The sequence below is a fragment of the Arctopsyche grandis genome, chromosome 8 (assembly GCF_051622035.1).
Source record: "Arctopsyche grandis isolate Sample6627 chromosome 8, ASM5162203v2, whole genome shotgun sequence".
In the NCBI taxonomy this organism is placed as follows: domain Eukaryota; kingdom Metazoa; phylum Arthropoda; class Insecta; order Trichoptera; family Hydropsychidae; genus Arctopsyche; species Arctopsyche grandis.
Window position 1 is genome coordinate 31,599,525 of NC_135362.1, and position 19,349 is coordinate 31,618,873.

Consider the following 19,349-nt stretch of genomic DNA (forward strand, 5'->3'; position numbering starts at 1 on the left):
ATGGCGGTGTCGTATGCGTCGAATCTATTATGTTAATCTTTGAACGCTGTGAATCTGCTCTGGCTTATTATTTATTTTAAATTTAACATTTTCGTTTTGTTCTGTAACATGCATTATGTGAATACTATAATACATATTATGCATGTTTGTTGTATAGATTAAATCAAATTGGTCGCGGTTATTCGGTGCTAAAACGAAATCGAAACTACTGTAATTGATCTCCTCGTATGTGTACTCTATGTAATTGTAAATGGTCTCGTAACATTCTGCAACGTTTTCGAGATAAGATACCGCACTATCAGTCTGTATCTTAATTTGTATTATAACGTCAATTCTGCCGCGAAGAAGCTCTGTGTGACTCAGCGCGAATGAAAGTGCATTATAGTATTTTTTATAAATAAAATATTATATATATACGTACACAAATGTCTCAATACGCCTTATCAATTTTAATCTAAATAACGAAAATAGTCTTTTATAAATATATTGTGGCAAATTTCCGATATGAAAGTGTCACATCATTCATTTTAAATGATACAAACTATAATGATTTATCATTGGTTAAAAAATACAATGCACGTTTTACAAACGAATTCGTTTTTATTTAGTTGTGGCTCATATTGTGTAAGAAAATTTTGATTCAATCTCATGTTATATTTGCTTTTATATTTTTTTAAACATCTAATATATAATTTCGAAAGATCCTTTGTAGGTGTGTATGTTTGTTTGTTTGGTTCGTAGAATCCGTGACGTTCAATTAATTGATAAAAAAAAATGAATATTCAAATAAATTTAATCAAATGTTTACTATTAGATTAGCCATGTTTACGTGGTTTATATAGCCGGGTGAAACCACTAGTTAAATATAAAGTAATGTTGAAATTGTATATTTGAATGGTGTTCAATGGATCCATCGATAGATTTTGGAAAGTCTTTAGAATACTTTTTATTTTAATTAATATTTATGTACATATATGAACTTTCATTCCAAATAATAAGTCTTGACTCTCTTATTTATTTATTTGAAATGTATCTATGCTTTTATCATATGAAATTGAAGGTCGAATCTCAAATAGAAATGTCAAATTTGTTACGATCACCTTTGAAAAACTTCGCCCGTAGCAATGTGTACTCGTCGATAAATATGTAATCTTTCGCGCATTTTCTTATTTTTTTCTTTGATTTTTAAATGCTTTTTATTATTACTAAATTATGTTCAAAATTACATCTTATATATATTTTAATAGCTACTGATCTACTGATCATTTTCTATTTTACAATTTTAAATTAATTTTGTTAGTAATCATAGTTTTATATTATTATAGTGTTAATATGTACAGCATAATAGGAAAAAGAGCTCAAAAACCTATTTACAATTATTATATAAATGCTCATAATACATAATATTAATTAAAGACTCTCTGAAGTCGATGACCTAAAGCTGATTGTGTTTAGGTAATCTACCTGAAGGATATAGTCATTTTATTGTAATCACCGAGACTCTTCACAAGTGTGTTAGTATGGTTATTAGTGATTCTGTCATAGAATCTACTGGTTAGTCTGTTAGTAATGTCTGTAACAAACGGAATATTATTTATGGCATGCATTTTTTTCAAGTTACATAATATTAATTAAAGACTCTCTGAAGTCGATGATCTACTAAAGCAGAATGTATTTAGGTAATCTGCATTTTCTTATAGTTTTACTATACTATACGCAATACTTGCAAGCCTCTGTTTTATCCGATCAAGGCAAAATTGTTTGTATTTGTATTACGTTATCGCAGGCGAAAGTCTACGATTTGCTTCTGTAGCGTGAGATAACATCCCTCTCAGTTGTCTATATCCAAGGTGGAGTTAGTTTATAACGTTGCGCTGTGAGTGGTATAGTGCCTTCACTATTGACGTTGGCCGTTACTGCTGAGGCTTTATATTTCGTTTCATAACGACCTTTGTGCCTTGTCTACCTACCGGTGTAGTATAATACATATGTAGTAGTTGTGTTGTCGTTTGTTTGCCGTTGACACGCTTATCAGTTTGCACAACCTGCTCACGCGCACTGCTCCGTCAGCATTTGTCGATTTCGTTCTTGGCATTTGTCATCGCCATTACACTGCCTAACGTCATTAAAAGTTATCACTATTGCATGTATGTATGTACATCACATGCAGAAAGTTATGGGTCTATAGGGCTGTGTATAATAGATATCGAAACGATCGCCGTTTCCCATCGAGGGCTAATCCTGTTCAGATCAAAGGCTTGTACCAATGTTCATAAACTATTCGTGATGGGTATGTGATATGTGCGATGTAAAGGTTTTATATGTATGTATGTATATGCAGAAGCGTTTTGTTTCTAGTTTAAGTTTTTTATTAGAATTATTTCAATTGAATGTGTACGTGAATTTAAAATTGTAAATCTTTTGGTTCGTTTTAGATTACCTTTGGTTTAATAACGTGTGAAATTAATCATATTTTTCTATTATTATTTTAGCATATAGATATATATGTAAATATGTATGGAGTCGTAGATTTTTTTGACTAGACAGCTTAATATGATTAAGAATTGATTTTCATTTTTTTTAATCACTCACTTTTAGGCCTTTTATATTCTAATACGAGTGTATAACAATGACAAAAATTACCTAGTAGTTACCAATTGGGTTTTTTTTTTAATTTATCGCCCACAAAACAGATTATAGTATTGTAATCTATCCGCTAGGATGACACTTGGGTGTAAACGCACATGCTGTCTTTGACACCCCATTTTGACCAATAAAATTTCGCGCATACAATGTTCTACTGTCTGCATGAAATACGTTTTTCCCAAGTACCTTCCTACAGCGGACCAACTATAGACAACAGTAGTAATGATCAGAGATCAGCATCGAAGATGCTTTTATGCACAAAATATGGTTCACTATTGTCCTACAAAGTAAGAGAGCCAAAAAAAAAGGTTGACAATAGTGAACCATCTCTGACGTATGATGTACCAAATTAATTTTCATTTACTTTATATGAACATATTCTTTTGCAGTTGAGATGGTGATGAATCGTCACCATCTCAACTTATGGTGATTGGTTTGGATACTTCCTGCAGAACTAGATCCATTTGTCGTTAAAAGAATCTAAAAAAAAATCCGTGCCTATCACGGAGATTTCTAACTTGATTAGTCGTCTTAAGTGATGATAAAGTTACTAACCTTTTAGAGCTGTAAATGGTCATACTAGTATGATCTGCAATACCATGCACAGCAATTCCAGTATTATGTAGAAGGAATTGAATTTGAATTATAAATACATTTATTGATACCTTTATTATAATTTTTTTAGATATATATATATATATATATATATATATATATATATATATATATATATATATATATATATATATATATATATATATATATTATCAGTATACTTACACATGTATCCTTTTACGGAATTGTTTAAAATTTTCGATATCGTTACATCACCGACTCACCGATTTTTTTTCCTTCTATGAACTTATCACATTTACAAATTGAATCGAATGACGTTGGTGATCTGCGTCATTGACTTGCACTAGATTTACCCCAATTTCATATATACATACATATATACATCACTCGACACAACATTAAATCGATCGATTATGTTATTGTTGGGCTCTCGTCAGCTGCACACTCAACAGAGTCGCAATTATCGACCCAACGCTAAGTGAAACGTTTCTTTACCACACTTCATGTATTTTAATTTTTTTTTCAATTTTATTTCATCGATACACTTTCGGACATTCACCCACGTTCTTCCAGAAAGTGGATAGATAGGTATGTTCGAAATGGTCTTTTTTATTATTTGCTATGCATGTATGTATGTATGTATGTGCGTTTTCTTCGATCGATTTTGACATCGGTCGCGTTTAGACGTCACGTCCGCCGGTTTCACCTGCGATTGTTCACCTGTTTTGAGAGGCGGTCGAATCGGCCATTCTCGTCACGCGCCCCCCATGTTGAGAACGCGTGACCTTCGACTGCCACCCGTGACACATTCGTTCGTTCGCCGGCCGATTGCTGCGACCTTTTGCTCTCATTGAACCGCCCACAGCTCCCACTCCGATTTCCTCACCCACCTGAAAGTGTTTCAAAACTCGACACACAAATTGAACTATGACTTTATTATTGACAGCGCGGGCGAAAATCGTGTGCAAAACTTATGTCGATCGAAATCTCCGAGTCGAAACTTCTTTATAAACGGTGCGCTTCGTGAAACTTTGCGGTGTTGACACCCTTGAGAGTCGCATCACACGTAGAGCCCGGGGGCACACTGTGCAACTTTCTCAGCCGACTAGTTGCGCGACACGAAAAAATGTATGGAAATGTGAGCGACAAAGAAGTTGACGGGTGTGACATGTCCCATCTAACCGCATGCATTGGTCTGGTCGCCCTCAACCAAGTGTGTGACTTGTGAGTGACTTGGTTGAGGGCGAACAGACCAATGCATGCAGGTAGATGGGACATGCCACACCCGTCAACTTGTTTGTCATACACATTTTCATACATTTTTTCGTGTCGCGCAACTAGTCGGCCGACAAAGTTGCACGGTGCGGCCCGGCCCTTACCTATACGGAATGGATTTTGCCCAAAGAAAATTTTCTTCTGTTGTGTGTGTATTTGTAAAACGTTGAATGGATTATTTCCCACTGGAAAAAAGTGGGCTCGGGAAAAATTCATAAAATACACGCATCTTTATTACATAAATCACTGTATTTTGAGAAGCTGAAGAACACGACGACACTAACAATTAATTAATTAATCCATTGAGACTTCTATGGATTTAGACCTGTAGATAAATTTTTACACATTGTACATAAATCAAATTCAGATATTTGTGACAGCAAGTAGGGTGATTTTGCCAATTTTGAGGAACCGTTTCAACAGTGAAAATCAGATAAATTGGCTTACTCTGATAAGAAACGATCGACTTGGAGTCACAAATAGTATAGCGGGATTGAACCCAATAATCACTTGGTGCTAAACATACACGCTACCACTGAGCCGTACTGCTAGCTTATATGTTTGTCTTTCCGCCCCCCTCTAGTTTTGTCAGATTTTAATTCTTTAAGCGCCTATGACTTCATCTTTTTCACACTATCTTATACAATTTGCATTATAGGCTCTCATTATCTCTCATATATATTTTTACTTCACTAATAGGTTATTATATAATGAGTGTTAAAATGTTTATATTATAATTCGATATTCGTCTTGTGCCCAAACGCCGAGCCTTCACTGTTGAAATTTATGACAGTCGGAGTTTGTTTGCAACTCTTTGGTTTTGGCTGTTCTTCGAAGATACCGATCTGCGATATTTTACAAGATTTATATGTTTATATACAAAACATAGAAAAGCCTAGTTTAAAAAAAAATTATCATGTTAATCTTTTTTGGGTTTTCATTTGTCCACGCCGAAAGTTGCGTGTTGGCCGCTGGTGATTCTTAGTCCGTTATTTCGCAAAAATCTATAGTGTGCTATTCGGTCGTTTATCGCGTAATTGAGATCGTAAAGAAGCGCGGGTTTCGTGGCGCGTCTCATGTTAATTAGATTAATGCGAACGCGTTAAACGCTATAATTTTAACACATTAACGTCCGATCTCGAGATATTGCTTGGAATTGGCATCCCGGAGAGGGCACATGGCGTACCGCAAACGCATTTAAACGTTCACACATCGTACACAATGTAACCAGCGCTTCTTGGCCTTTATGACCTTCCGCAAATTGATTATGCTTCTACTCACGTTATAAATATATATGCATTTTTAATACCTTTGAAATTAATATTTCATCGTGATCTCGGTAAAAAATGTTTAAATTTTGTAATCACAATTTGATTGTGTATTTTTTTTTTAATTTCATTTTTTACCGTAGTGTCATGATTGGTTGCCTAAAATCGACACTTATGACTAAACTTACATACATATTATGTTTAATGAAACAGTGGTGAAAAATAAAGGGTAGGTAGCCAATTTGTATGGAACCGTTTCAACAATTAAATCAGATCAATTTGCAAACTCTGATGGGAAACGATTGACTTGGTGTCACAAATATCCAAATCTAATCAGTAGTATCTACGGCAGAAATACTTTAAATCATACAGTGTATGATTATTTTTAAACGAGGTCCAATCCTCTGTATTCCAATGTATTCCTCTGGTAAGAACTGTGGCATATTTCAATTCTCCCATTCCTCGAGGCCTTTAATTCTCCCGTTCCGTTTCTTAAATTCACTAGATGGTGGAATTGACATTTATCATATCTCTTCATTCGCTGCACCGCTTCCTCAGTTGCGGGGGTCGCGACCAACTAGAACAGTTAATAGTTGATCATTTCAATTGTTAAATGTTGACTTGGTTGTTATATTTTTATTTATTGTAAAATCTATTTATCTGTTTAGTCAATTGATATAAAATAAAATACTTCTGTCTGCATAATGTACGCATATAAAATCAAATTACAATTAATTTAACTACCTGCAATTTATATGTATGTACTATCATTTGATATCTTGTCCACTATTAATCATCTGGGATAGTTTTTCTGAGCAAAACTACGTTCCAATATCCCAACTATGGGTTGTGAGGTCAATTTTGTAAGTTGAAGAAACTCTGAAACGCTGTCAGATTATGATGGATTTTACTTTGGCTACCTTTTGCGCGAAACGCATTCAGAGTAATAAACACGAAACGAATCATTATTATACGAGCTTGTGAAAAATCCAGAATAATTTACTTCACTATAGCGACGTCAATTGTGATGGCTGGTGGGCTATTAAGGTGCAATTCTGAACTATTAAAACTGCATATACATATATGTATGTATGTACATATGTACGCCTCAGTAATAGATGAAAGCTATATCGAAAAGTCAAAGACATCAGTTTTACATGCATATTGTATTATATGTACATACGAAACAATATCTATTGGAAGACGTGAACTATTTTTCATCGGATTAAGGACAAGCCCAAATGTGAAAATCGTATTAATTAATTAGGATCTTCCCGTTTAAAACACATACTAAATTAATAATAGATTTTGAATTGTCGATGAATCGAATTGGTTAGATTTTTACGGTTAGTTGTGATTTGAATTTATTGAGCGGTTCACAAACAAGCTTTGCCAGCCAAAAATTCTATCTATGTATTTCATTTATTCTGAAAACGAAACGCATATAAAGAAAAATAAATCTCATATCTTCATACCACCAATCAATATTTGAGTGAATGTTTTGTCAAAATGCTGTTCATTTGCATTTTAAATAATTCTTTGATTGACATGGGACTTTATTCATCCAGTTTTATATCTCTTTCCATTTTCTTACTTCCTTTTTTTATCTAGTTTCATATATGACATCTTATATATAAAACCGAAACGGCGTCTGTAATTCGTTTCTGATTTGGATTGATCAAAGACGTTTGTGATTGGTCGGTCGTTAAATAATATATATTTTTTTCGATTCGAATAAATTTAATAAAAAAAACAAATTAAGATTTTTCTCACTACTAGAATGACATTTCCATTTCAAGTTACTTTTATTATATCCGTGCATAAACGGAAGAGATCGTCAAAAGAGGAACCGAGCGAAGCCGGGTAGTACCGCTAGTATTATCTTATATACATACATATAATTTCGAAAGAGACTTTGTAAGATTTGTTGAGAGCATTGAAAACAAAACAAAATTTCTATGACGATGAAATCGATATCGTTGAATATTATTTTTTTTCGATTCAAATAAATTTAATAAAAAACAAATGAATTTTTACTATTAGATTGTTTTGCCATGTTTAAGCTGTTTATATTACATATACCGAGCGAAGCCGGGTAAAATCACTAGTATATTATAAACTTATCGATATATGTATGTATGTAGGATACGGGTCCCTCGCAGCGTTTGAAAAAATAGATAAAATTATTAGATCAAAAGTGATGAATTGCAATTATTAATATTTTCCGTATACCAATTGACTCTGGCTGGGATTCCCCGTTGTAGAACAACTAATAGCAGTTACCAAACTGTATTAAGATTGCGAATGGCAAGTTTGTTATAAACGAGTTGACAACTGCTTGTACGAAAGTGGATGACTTCTGTCGGTCTGTGGTAGATACTTTTTGCGGTTGTGTCAAGACTCTGGGCTTGCGGTGCCATAGTTCAAGGACGATCACAGTTTATGCCACTTTTCCCACGGGTTTTACACACACACATACCCACGGCTATCATCATCAGAAGCCACCGGGTCGTGCCTGTGCAAGGTGTACAAGGAGACCTGCCCGAAACGACCTAGCAAACATGATCACCTGCGACTTCACCTTGAACCGTTCCAATTTTCCACGGGAAATTCCATTTATATGTACATAGATATACACCGCCAATTGTTTTGTCGGACATTTTTGATGGAAAAATCGCAATCGCAAATCCCTAGAATCGCACGCGCAAAATGTCGACGATGCACAGTGCTAATTGGTTGCATCGTTAAATTGCATAGGCGAACGATTACGTGCAGTTGCCGTTTTGTCGATAAAGTTCAATAGCCGCCTCTATTGTTTTGATATTTCAGCAAATCTGCTCCGTTGCACAAGTGCATCGATAGGCGTAATTTTCGTGAAACCGTTTTCGATTTCGGTTCAAAGTTCATGCTGGCGATTTATTCGATGACAATGTTGTTGCGTAAGAATGCGTACAATGGATCGGATTCAACTAACTGTCAAAGAAAACTTCGGTTAATTTAATTATGTGTAATATTTCATTCGATGAAATTCGGACGCATTCCGAAAATATATGTCTATAAATGGCCATAAAAATTGTCGTTCGTGTTCGTTGTGTTTGTAAGCGTAATTGAGGAAGTCCAGTGAAAGTAAGCAGTCATTAAGTGACACCAGGTGAAATTATTTTATTTACTAGTTTTACTCAACATTTTATTTCTATGGATCGTTCGATTATATTTATCGCTTTTGGTTTATGGAAAGTTCATTTTTTTTATTTTATTCAAGTCGATTTAAGTATTTGATATCAAAATTGACTCTCGTTTATATGTACATACAAAAAATAGTATCGCATTGAACTGACTAGAATTCAAATGGGATAATATACCTAGTTGGGCAATTACTTTATATACTAAAATTATTTGATTCTTAAATAACTGTTTACTATCTCCCGATATATTGCACGTACATATGTATGTAGTTTGGGGTTTTGCGACAAAATTGCACAATACATATGTATATATGTATATATATATATATATATATATATATATATATATATATATATATATATATATATATATATATATATATATATATATATATATATATATACTTTAAAATTTATGTATTTATTTGATGAGCCCAGTTCTGATCTTTCATAACCCTTTTCGATAGTACTGCAGTACCTACTGATCAGATTTATTTATTTACATATTAGCCACAGTGACATTACAGAATAACACGTCACTGTGACCAGCCGTACATATTAGCATAATAAAAATACTATATACATATAAGAAAATTAGTGAGACGTCTATTTTATAGATAATACATTTTTGAAGTCATATTAAAATAGTGGTGACACGTAGTGGGTATGATTGTTTTTGCCAATTTGATGGTGGAACCGCTTTAATAATGAAATCAGATTTGGCAAACTCTGATAGACTTGGAGTCGCAAATATCCAAGTCTGACCAGCAGCATTAAATATTATACTCGGAATAAATTATTTTCATCAATAGCCAGCCATGCTGCTGGCTATTGATGAATTATAGAAGATTTACATATACATACATATAGTTGTGCTGAATTTTCCGAAACGATTTTTTTTCTTATTCGTTAACTGCCCATTTATCTGTCTTACAAAAGCAGTCGAATTAACAATCGTAAAAATGGGTTAATCAATTGTCTTTTTGAGCTAGCGTCACGTGTCGTTAAACGACGCGCGAGATAAACATTTAATTATGACCGATTTGATTTAATTACAAGGCGACAAGCTCTTGTTAGAACCTAACATATGTACGTATCTATATTATTCAGCACGTGTGCAGTTTTATTTCTTTTTTGGTTAATTTAGCTTGCATCTTATTTCGCATTAGCCTCACTTTCTAGTGAAGGCTCGGCTCGTCTTCTACGCTCTTGTTACCACAGAATTGATGAAACTAACGACATCGTCCGTTATGCACGGTTGCACTTGGGCCTGCTACTTACATACATACTACCTACCGCTTTTCGCGCACTAATCGAGCTAGATTGATGGCTATCATAACCCCTAGGAGCACACACGAATTAATCTCGTCGATAAATCAAGTTGTTTTACATCCATTACGCAGACGGTCGGCGGTCGTTAAAAGACCAAGTGCCACGTCTCTCATTTGCTCTGGTCAAAAGGCTCTCTTTTCGACGCGGTCCACTTCGAGACCGGCCTTTCGCTACTTTTTTCTGGCCGCTTCTTCTGTTTCTTTGTAAGTTTATCTGGCTGTCCTATCTCTATCGGCCGGGGCGACTTTTGAGAGATTTAGATCGACGACAATAGATAAACTATGAACGGTTCTACGGTGTTGAATTATTTCTGTGTCCAACCGGGCGCCGGTCTGACGATCCACGACGAAATGCTATCCTAGATTTAGTATTCGATTTTTTTTTATTTATTACGTATAAGCTATGGTTTAATTAGTAGGGCATTCAATGAATCGATGGCTCTGTCGAAGTTCGTTCAACAATGTAAAAGTAAATCATTTTTTATGTAGCAACTTAAAGATTCGCATTTTTCTTTATCAATTTCTTCATAATATACTTTTTAAATTTTAAAAATTAATTTTGTGTTGAAATTTCGTTGAATGTGTATATTTAGGTGCAATTTTATCGCCGAAGAATCATATGAACTGTTTTTGTAGTGATATAAAATCATTTGCAATTCTTGCATTCTATAGTTACCTACGTATTTTTCATTTACTATGTAGTTATATTTATTTGTAGTTGATCTCAAAAGTTTCAATTCATCTTTCTCATATAGGAAGATCTGTTGATCTTATAACATTTTTCCTTATCAATTTCTTCATAATATACTTTTAAAAATTAATTTTGTGCTGAAATTTCGTTGAATGTGTATACATATATTTATTTAGGTGCAATTTTATCGCCGAAGAATCATATGAACCGTTTTTGTAGTGATATAGAATCATTTGCATTTCTTGCATTCTACATATGTATATGTAGTTACCTACGTATTTTTCATTTACTATGTAGCTATATCTATTTGTAGTTGATCTCAAAAGTTTCAATTCATATCGGTAATTTCCATCATTTTTCCATTTACTTTTTAGATATATAATTGTGGAAAAGTGAGTTTGGAGTTACTTATTATTAGAGGTAGGATAGTCACAGTGCTATCCATTGTTCGGCAAACCTTTAACAATGCATTTACAACCTTTGAACAATACACGGCCCCCTCAGGCTCCGGTGACTACTTATTATTAAAAGTAAGCGGCGTCGCCCGGCACATACTCGAACAGAACTTCGGGACAGTATACTTGCTGTCCAGTTGCAGATAAATATACAAAATCTTTGATTACATTATTTGCATAATATAAGTGCAGAATTTGTGTAATGTGAAACTAACTACAATGAATCGAACTACATATTGGTATATTTATCATACATATAATATGTAAATATATAATGTGTCACCGATCAGTTTGTTAATGTATGTACCTATGTATGTACATAATTCTGACTTTACAAGTGTAAACGACTCTTAACAATCTAGCGCATCTCTCACTCATAGTGTGGGAGAAAAATAATCGAAATTTGGTGGGTACAAGTGTATTTTGTAAACACGTCATCCCACGCTGCACTTTCAGTAAGGAAATTTTGTCATCAGGAGACAAATATCACGGCGCTCGTAAACGAGCGAACTTGAACCTGACCTTTTATCGTGTAAAACCGAACGCAGTGATGTCATCATTTTTCAAATAAATAAATTCAGAGCAATGTGACAACATCGCCAAAATTTTTTGCACAATACATATATTGTCGACGATCTTTCTTCTAGGCGACCCGACACATCGCCCCGACAATGTTGCATATTTCTTTTTGCTATAATCACACACACCTTTTATTCTTTTGTTCCTGTCATAACCGTCAACGTTTTTCGTTTCAGATTGCAAGTGATATTCGAGTGATTAAATGATTAGTACTGTGTGCGCCGTTCAGTGTTTGTTATGAAAGTCGACATCAGTGTGCTTCTTCGGTACTCATTCGAACGCATGGAATACGCAAGGGTTGTTGTAGTGCTCGATTATAATACGAACCGTGTTCAGTGAGTTTTCCGTTTCGTTTCGTTGCTTTGTTGCTTCAAATTTTCGAAGACATTCAGTTCTGAAAAGGCCTGAAGATAGCTACGGTGGCTGCAAAACTGGTGGGGCTACAGCGGTCCCCGGCCATGAGGGAAGTCGATGCTGAAGCCCCTTTCGTCTGGCCGGCCTGGTGCTATTCAGGTTTGAAAACTCATCCAAAATATAATAAAAATGGTGTCGCAGATGTCATGTGATAAATTCGCATTATTGTTATTTTTTGTCGAGATGAAAGAGAGAGAGAGAGAGAGAGAGAGATGCTAAAGCACTTGCCGTTAAGATGCAATCGCGCTTTTAACATTATTGCTGTGATAAAATTTTAAAAGGATTACATTTAATTGTTGTTCTTTTTAATGTTCGGACATTTTTATATGTGAATTTTTTTCATTATTCAACCTTATCGAAATTATATCGTGTTACTGCACCTGCTGTATGTGCGAGGCGGAAATACTTGAAGGTTTTTCAAATTAAATATCACTGTCGAAATATTTGGTCAGTTTTTAATCAGTGTCAATTACTTTGCTTATACATAATTAACGTGTCATTTAATTATGAATTCAGGAATCGGCTCAGAAGTTGTCTAATTTCGCTGAATTCAAACAAAAATTTCAACATATTCCTAATGTTTTTCTACTTCATACATTCAACGATTATTAAACGTCATTTTTTTACATGAAAGAAATGCTTATTTTCAGTTTTGTGAAAATGGTTATTAGACAAAATATGTGGGATATAATTTTTTAAAATATCAATGCTTTTTGTCTATATTTGAATGCTGACGTATTTTCTGTTGAAAGCCCGCCACGCTGAAAATTTCCAACTAGAATTATTTAGAAAATCAATAGAAAGCAAATATAATACAAATTGTAGCTCATCCAAACAAACCCCAAATAACTGGCGCCTAGGATTTTGAGTTTTGTGATGGTGTGTTTACACTCTCTAATATATCTTGCGAGAACATAAAGTAAACAAAAGAAGTCTATTAATGAATGTATTTTTCCAAAACTAGTTCCATCTTCTTCATTGTTGTTAAAAATGTAATGCTCACAATCAAAATGCCAAGCCACAATCTAAAATACTCAGCAATTCTGTTATGGTTATAAATTCTGAAATTCCGGTGTAAACCAATCTGTATAAACGTTGACAAATAAATGACATGGATTACACGACCCATGTTCAATGCATTTCTTTTCAATGCTACCTGGAAAGGCTTAGGGGGTATTATTGTTGTTTACTTTTTACATGCTCAAAATACAACGTATATCAGGGTAATTCAGGCCCATGGACTTGTTGGCAAAAACCATTCAAAGGGTTAATAGTACAATTGAAAGCATGGTCGGGTAAAATTTAATATAGCCATCGATGTGAAAAATATCCATCAAAGTTTCAAGTGGTTCCATTCCCCGTTAGCTTATAGCAAATTTCGCTGTAAACCAATAATTATTTTTAATTTTTAATTTGGAACATTTTCTATAAATTAATTTACGGAATCATATTATGATCTTTTTTTTTTATCAATGTATTCTATATTGATTTTTGTCAAATAGCGTAGGAATGATATCAAAATACTGAAATTTGGACCTCTTCAAATTCCGACTACTGTCATTGTCGACTTCTTATTGAAATTTAGTTAATTTATAAATAAAGTCAAGGAGTTACATATAAAAAGTTTAAAACACAAAAGTGTCGGGTACTGGGTCACTAACGGAGATACGTACAGTTACTTTATATATTGATGATTATACCTCTGATGTCGATAAAATGGATTTGATTTCACTGTATTATTTTAATTTAAAGATCGTCAGATTTCTCAACCCCGTCTTATTATACAATATGTATGTATGTAGATATTTACACACCAATCCAAGTGTACGTGTAAATTAATTTGGTATATATGTACTATCTGTCAGCTTATCTTTTACCTCGATATCGAACCTTATTTTCAAAATAAGAATGGATGTGCGCATATTACATATGTATTTAAACATATGTACTACCCAGTAATTAACTGTCACAGTGTGAATATCGGTTTCATTCAAAACATACAATACTATTATGAACTGTGAATGATTTTTTTCCTATACAAATTAATAAATTGCGTTGAACGCCGCCGCATTGAAAGCACAATAAAGAGAGTGATTTAAAAATTTCGTATCATATTATAAACACTTGTATGTATGTACTTGCGAGCGCGTAATAATTCATCGTTCACAACGTTGAGAAGTATGTATATGAATTATTTTCGAGAGGTCGTCGTCGATATATTACTATCTCGAATGTTTTATTTCCATTTTTTTCGTGTACGTACGTATGTATGTATGTGTGTTTTTTATTTCCTTTTCGTTCGGCGTGTAATTTACGCATGTAACGATCGGCCGTTATAGGAGCATAATGCGAAGCTCCGTGTAACGAATAACCGCTCATTATTGTGCGTATTATCGCGTGAAAATATCATTATGTTAAATTAACACGTGAGCATCTGTTTATTGACTTCTTTTATCCATGAACGAGTACATACATATGTGTGTGTATGTGGATAATCGATGATTTAACATCCATCGACAAAGCCCTCCCAACGCGTCCTGTGCGAGTAGACTCCATATGTATGTATGTACATACATACATGTATAATCGATGCTGAGGATGTTTAAACTTATCTGATGCGATATTGGACGCTGCTTTTGTTTTCGGTTTAATCGGTCGTATAGGATATCTATTATTATTAGAATAGTTATTGTCGAGGACGATTACATAATTACTACGTGCAATGAAGGTTCAGTAATGAAACTTCCTCACGTGCTGTTGAAATAACCATTTCATTTTTAATGCAATCGTTAAACTGCGTTTGTGTCTTCCATATAAGGTTAAATTAAGTTCAGATTAAATCGCAACAAATTTCATTTACATGTGTAGATATCTTATTTCATATCCTTTTTTAATGTTTTACTATATATGTACATACATATGTACTTCTTCGTAACGTACATACTTCAATTTCAACACATTCGATGTGGTCAAGTAAGCAATAATAGCAATAATAATAATATCGTTATCAACTGTTGAATTTTATGGCTTATCTTTTATATATGTACCATACATACAAATCCACGAAATTGAAAAAATATAATATTATATAAAAATCCCTCTTTAAAAATATTGAAATTTCATACTTCATAGATATACATATGTACGTACATATATGCTGTCTCTTACACCGCCTCTTGATCAATAGCATTTCGTACAAATAATATAACTGTGTACGTGCGAAATGCTATTGGTCAAGATGGGGTGTAAGAGACAGCAAGTGCATTCTGTGCATTTCAAGTGTCTTCCTATATTTAAATATATAAATTCCTTCCCAATGTACATCTATAAAGATATTAGGTACATCTTATTTATTAAAATATTATTATGATTTATTATAAATTTTTGTCATGCCTTTTAAAATATGAAAAAGATTCGGCCCAATCAATAAATATACTTATGTAGGATATAAACAATATAAAAGATTTTTTTTTAATTTTTGTACGCATAAGTACATATGTATATGTACGAGTAAGAGAAGGACCAGAAGGTCAATTTAAAACACGCACATTTTCTATGAACCTTTAAAATGTGACCAGGGATCTATGAGTTTATTGAGTACGAATCAGTCACACTTTCACAGTCGAACTTTCTCAATATCGTAAAATTTCATCTATGTATTTATATTTCGTATACATAAAGATAATTATAAAGTATGCAGATTTAAATTAAAAAGTAGATAAAAAGTAAATTGGGTATTTTTTTTTTAATTTATCGCCTACAAAACAGATTATAGTCCATCCGCTGAAGGATGACACTTAGCTAAAACGTACATGCTGTCCTCTACATCCCATGTCATAGACTCATAGCATTTCGTGCAGACAGTAGAACATTGTATGCGCGAAATGTTATTTGGTCGAGAGGTGGTGGAAGAGACAGCATGTATGTTTTTCTAAATCTATTCCTACAGCGGACCAACTATACCTATGTGTGTATTTTTGTATGTATATTTTCTTATGAAAATTGAAAAATTGTTATTATTTTTTCTCTTACACTTCAACCGTCTAATATTTGATTTTGATGTATCCAGATGCATCTGCTTGTATTTAAATTCGTAATTTAACAACAGGTGTTGGCTTGCGACCTTTGCGAGGCCGTTATCACGGTACATTTGGTTCTTAAGCGTTTAATTGGAATATACTCATCATGTTTCATGTCTAATCATATGTGACTCTTCAAAACCAGTTAGTCGAGCTCGTGCATATGCTGCTTAACTTACGGCAAAAAAAGAAGTAATACATACATACTTATATACGAGTATCGAAATTTTCTCTTTTTCCGAAGTTCGAAAACCTCAAATTCAGTTCGCCTATTTTCGTGTCATTTTTTTGGCGTCGTCTCCGTATGGGAAGGCGCCTTGAAAGCTTAAATGCTCAATTACCATGGTAAAACAATGGGTGTGCAACGATTTCGCGGACAATGCCACGGACTGGAGAATATTTATAAAATTGTACAATTTATATACATACAATATAAAAAAAAAAAATTGTATGGGTACGTATAGTTTTAAACGTGTACGGAATGCGATCGAACGAACGGACGAACGATGAGGTCAGATATAATGGTCCGATTCACCAAAGTTCCTCTTACGAGAGTGGCAATCGAGTTTTTGTCATGTCATGATCATACCTTAACCCCGGCGCTCTACAGGTGGCCTGCCTCCGATGGCTGCTGCTGATGCTGCTGCCGATGATGCTGCTGCTGCGGTCATTCGGTTCAGTGTAGACGTGTATACTGGTATCTATGTATAGTAAATGGCTTCTATTTCTTACTGTGCTGTATACTAGTTGTGTTTCTGCGTTCACACATTCGAAACGTACTCAAAATTATACTCTGCTCATCTTGAACTATGGACCCGCATCTTTGGCGAGAAAATAAAAAGACGGCAAATGAAGGACCTACCTCGTTCGAGCTGTCGTCGTTTAGGTATATCGATTGACCTTTTGAACTTGTAGATTGTTGCTTTGATAAAAAAAAAAGTTAGCGTCCGCTTGAGATATACATACATATGTTACAAAGCTATCGAGAAGTACATAGTTGGTTGTACGCTGTGTGGACGAATACACACAGTACGTATAATTTAATTATGAAACGTCTATACAATCAGAGTTCATTTGTGAGTTTTCTGCATATTGTCTATTTTAATGCTAAACTCTGAAATTTGGTAAATACTAGGTTTTGTCCGTAAATTCTTCTAAACGATTCCATTTCAGGTTTTTAATAATTAATTTTAGAGTTTTTTTACTCATTTCCTTTTGGGCATGTTTGGGTATAATTCTTCTTTCTCTCTTGAAACTTCTCATCAATTCGTTTTGTTCTCCAGCTTCTACGTGGTGCCTGTTGTTACTGGAACAGTTAGGACTTCATGTCCTTAATAATTACATATGTACGTGCATGGTAGACATCATCATTTGATGGTTGTACCTCCTGTTCACACAGTTCTTTATCGAATGGCTCATATTTCAAGAGTTTTCCGACTTTTCAATGAAATTGCTGCTGAGCCTGAACGTGATATTTTCCACCTCAGTGAGCGTAGGTTATCCGAGATTATTTTAACCCATTTGTCTGGTAGCCTGCTCTCATCATTACTCTCATAATTGAATGTGATGGATGTATTAGTGGAATTTTGATCTTCTCTCTTCCATTTGGGCCTCGCTGGGATGTTTTGTATTTGCGACTGGTTCTTATATGTATATTGGTGCTGGCTTTATATACATAGATGTAAGACATTCCCTACTTTGTATTTTATTATTTGAAATTTTTACTTTATCTGCTATTATTAATGATTATTTATCAATGTATTTTTGTCTGTCTAATTTTGTTTTCTCTTGTCTATTATATGTTCGACCATTGTGGCGCATTAGGTATATCCATAATGTCACAATGGTCCAAATTTAAATAAATATACAAAAGGCCATGTTTGATATCAATGTTTTTATTGAAAGGTAACAGTTGAATGTCGTTTTATCCACTTGATTTTCTTATCTTAATTGTAAAAATTAGGCAAACGTGACTAACGCAGCACTTACTATAATACTGTTATTATGTGTGTATATTTGGTCAATTATCAGGTAGCTTATGATGATTCATCGCTCAATCAAATCGATAATGATAATTTTTTTATCTAAATCACACACTTTTTTTAAATTATCATTTCGAAATGAAGATTTTGATTTAAATCGGCAAATGTTTACTTTAATGACGACTTAAAAAAAGAAATGTGACAGCTTTCATCGAAATTTCCTTATGAATTTAATTCAAACATCTATCTATAGCTTTTTGCAATATTTACTACTTAATGACTATATGATTGATTATTTATTAATAGTAGTCCATGTATATAAATTCGACGAAATAACATTGGTTTTTACGCAATAAACTAACATTAAAATCGACGGTCACTTTTTCAATTTTCTTTGAAGTTTTTTGTTGCTATTATTATTAAAGACATGAAGTAATAGAGTCGTCTCAGAACAAGACAAACATAAAATCATAAAAAGAAAACACTAGAATACATAAACGGTAACTGGAAGACGCGAATCTCCCATTCTCATTTTCCGCGGTCGGCGGTAGTTGTTTTCGCGACGCGAATCAACGGACACAGCGGACGAAAAACGACAATGTCGAGACGCGAAAAAAGGCGTAATGAAAATCCGAAACCGGTACATAAATGCCACAAGATGCCCTTCTTTTGTGATTCGACGACGACGCCGGACCAGTTTTTAACGGTGGCCCGTCGTCATATTGAGATCGAAATATCTGCCGAATAATTTATTCGGCCCGATTTAATCAACGTCAAATAGACTCGAGCAAAAAACAAATAAAATATTAGTCTAAGCCTTTTTATTATACCGAATCGTACGTATGATTTTTACATATGACATTCTCGA

The 19,349-nt window shown here is 33.8% G+C and overlaps 1 protein-coding gene across 4 annotated transcripts in view; it reads left to right on the plus strand.

Annotated features, from left to right (window-relative positions):
* Positions 1–19,349, plus strand: part of LOC143916081 (uncharacterized) — a 253,337-nt gene that overhangs the window by 126,036 nt on the left and 107,952 nt on the right. For 2 of the 4 annotated variants that reach the window (XM_077436974.1, XM_077436975.1), the window contains exon 2: positions 12,183–12,519. The exons of the other annotated variants lie outside the window; for them this stretch is intronic. In XM_077436974.1, coding sequence (XP_077293100.1) covers positions 12,465–12,519 — 55 coding nt within the window. In that variant the 5' untranslated portion in view covers positions 12,183–12,464. The remainder of the gene's footprint in view (positions 1–12,182; positions 12,520–19,349) is intronic. 4 annotated transcript variants of the gene reach the window in all.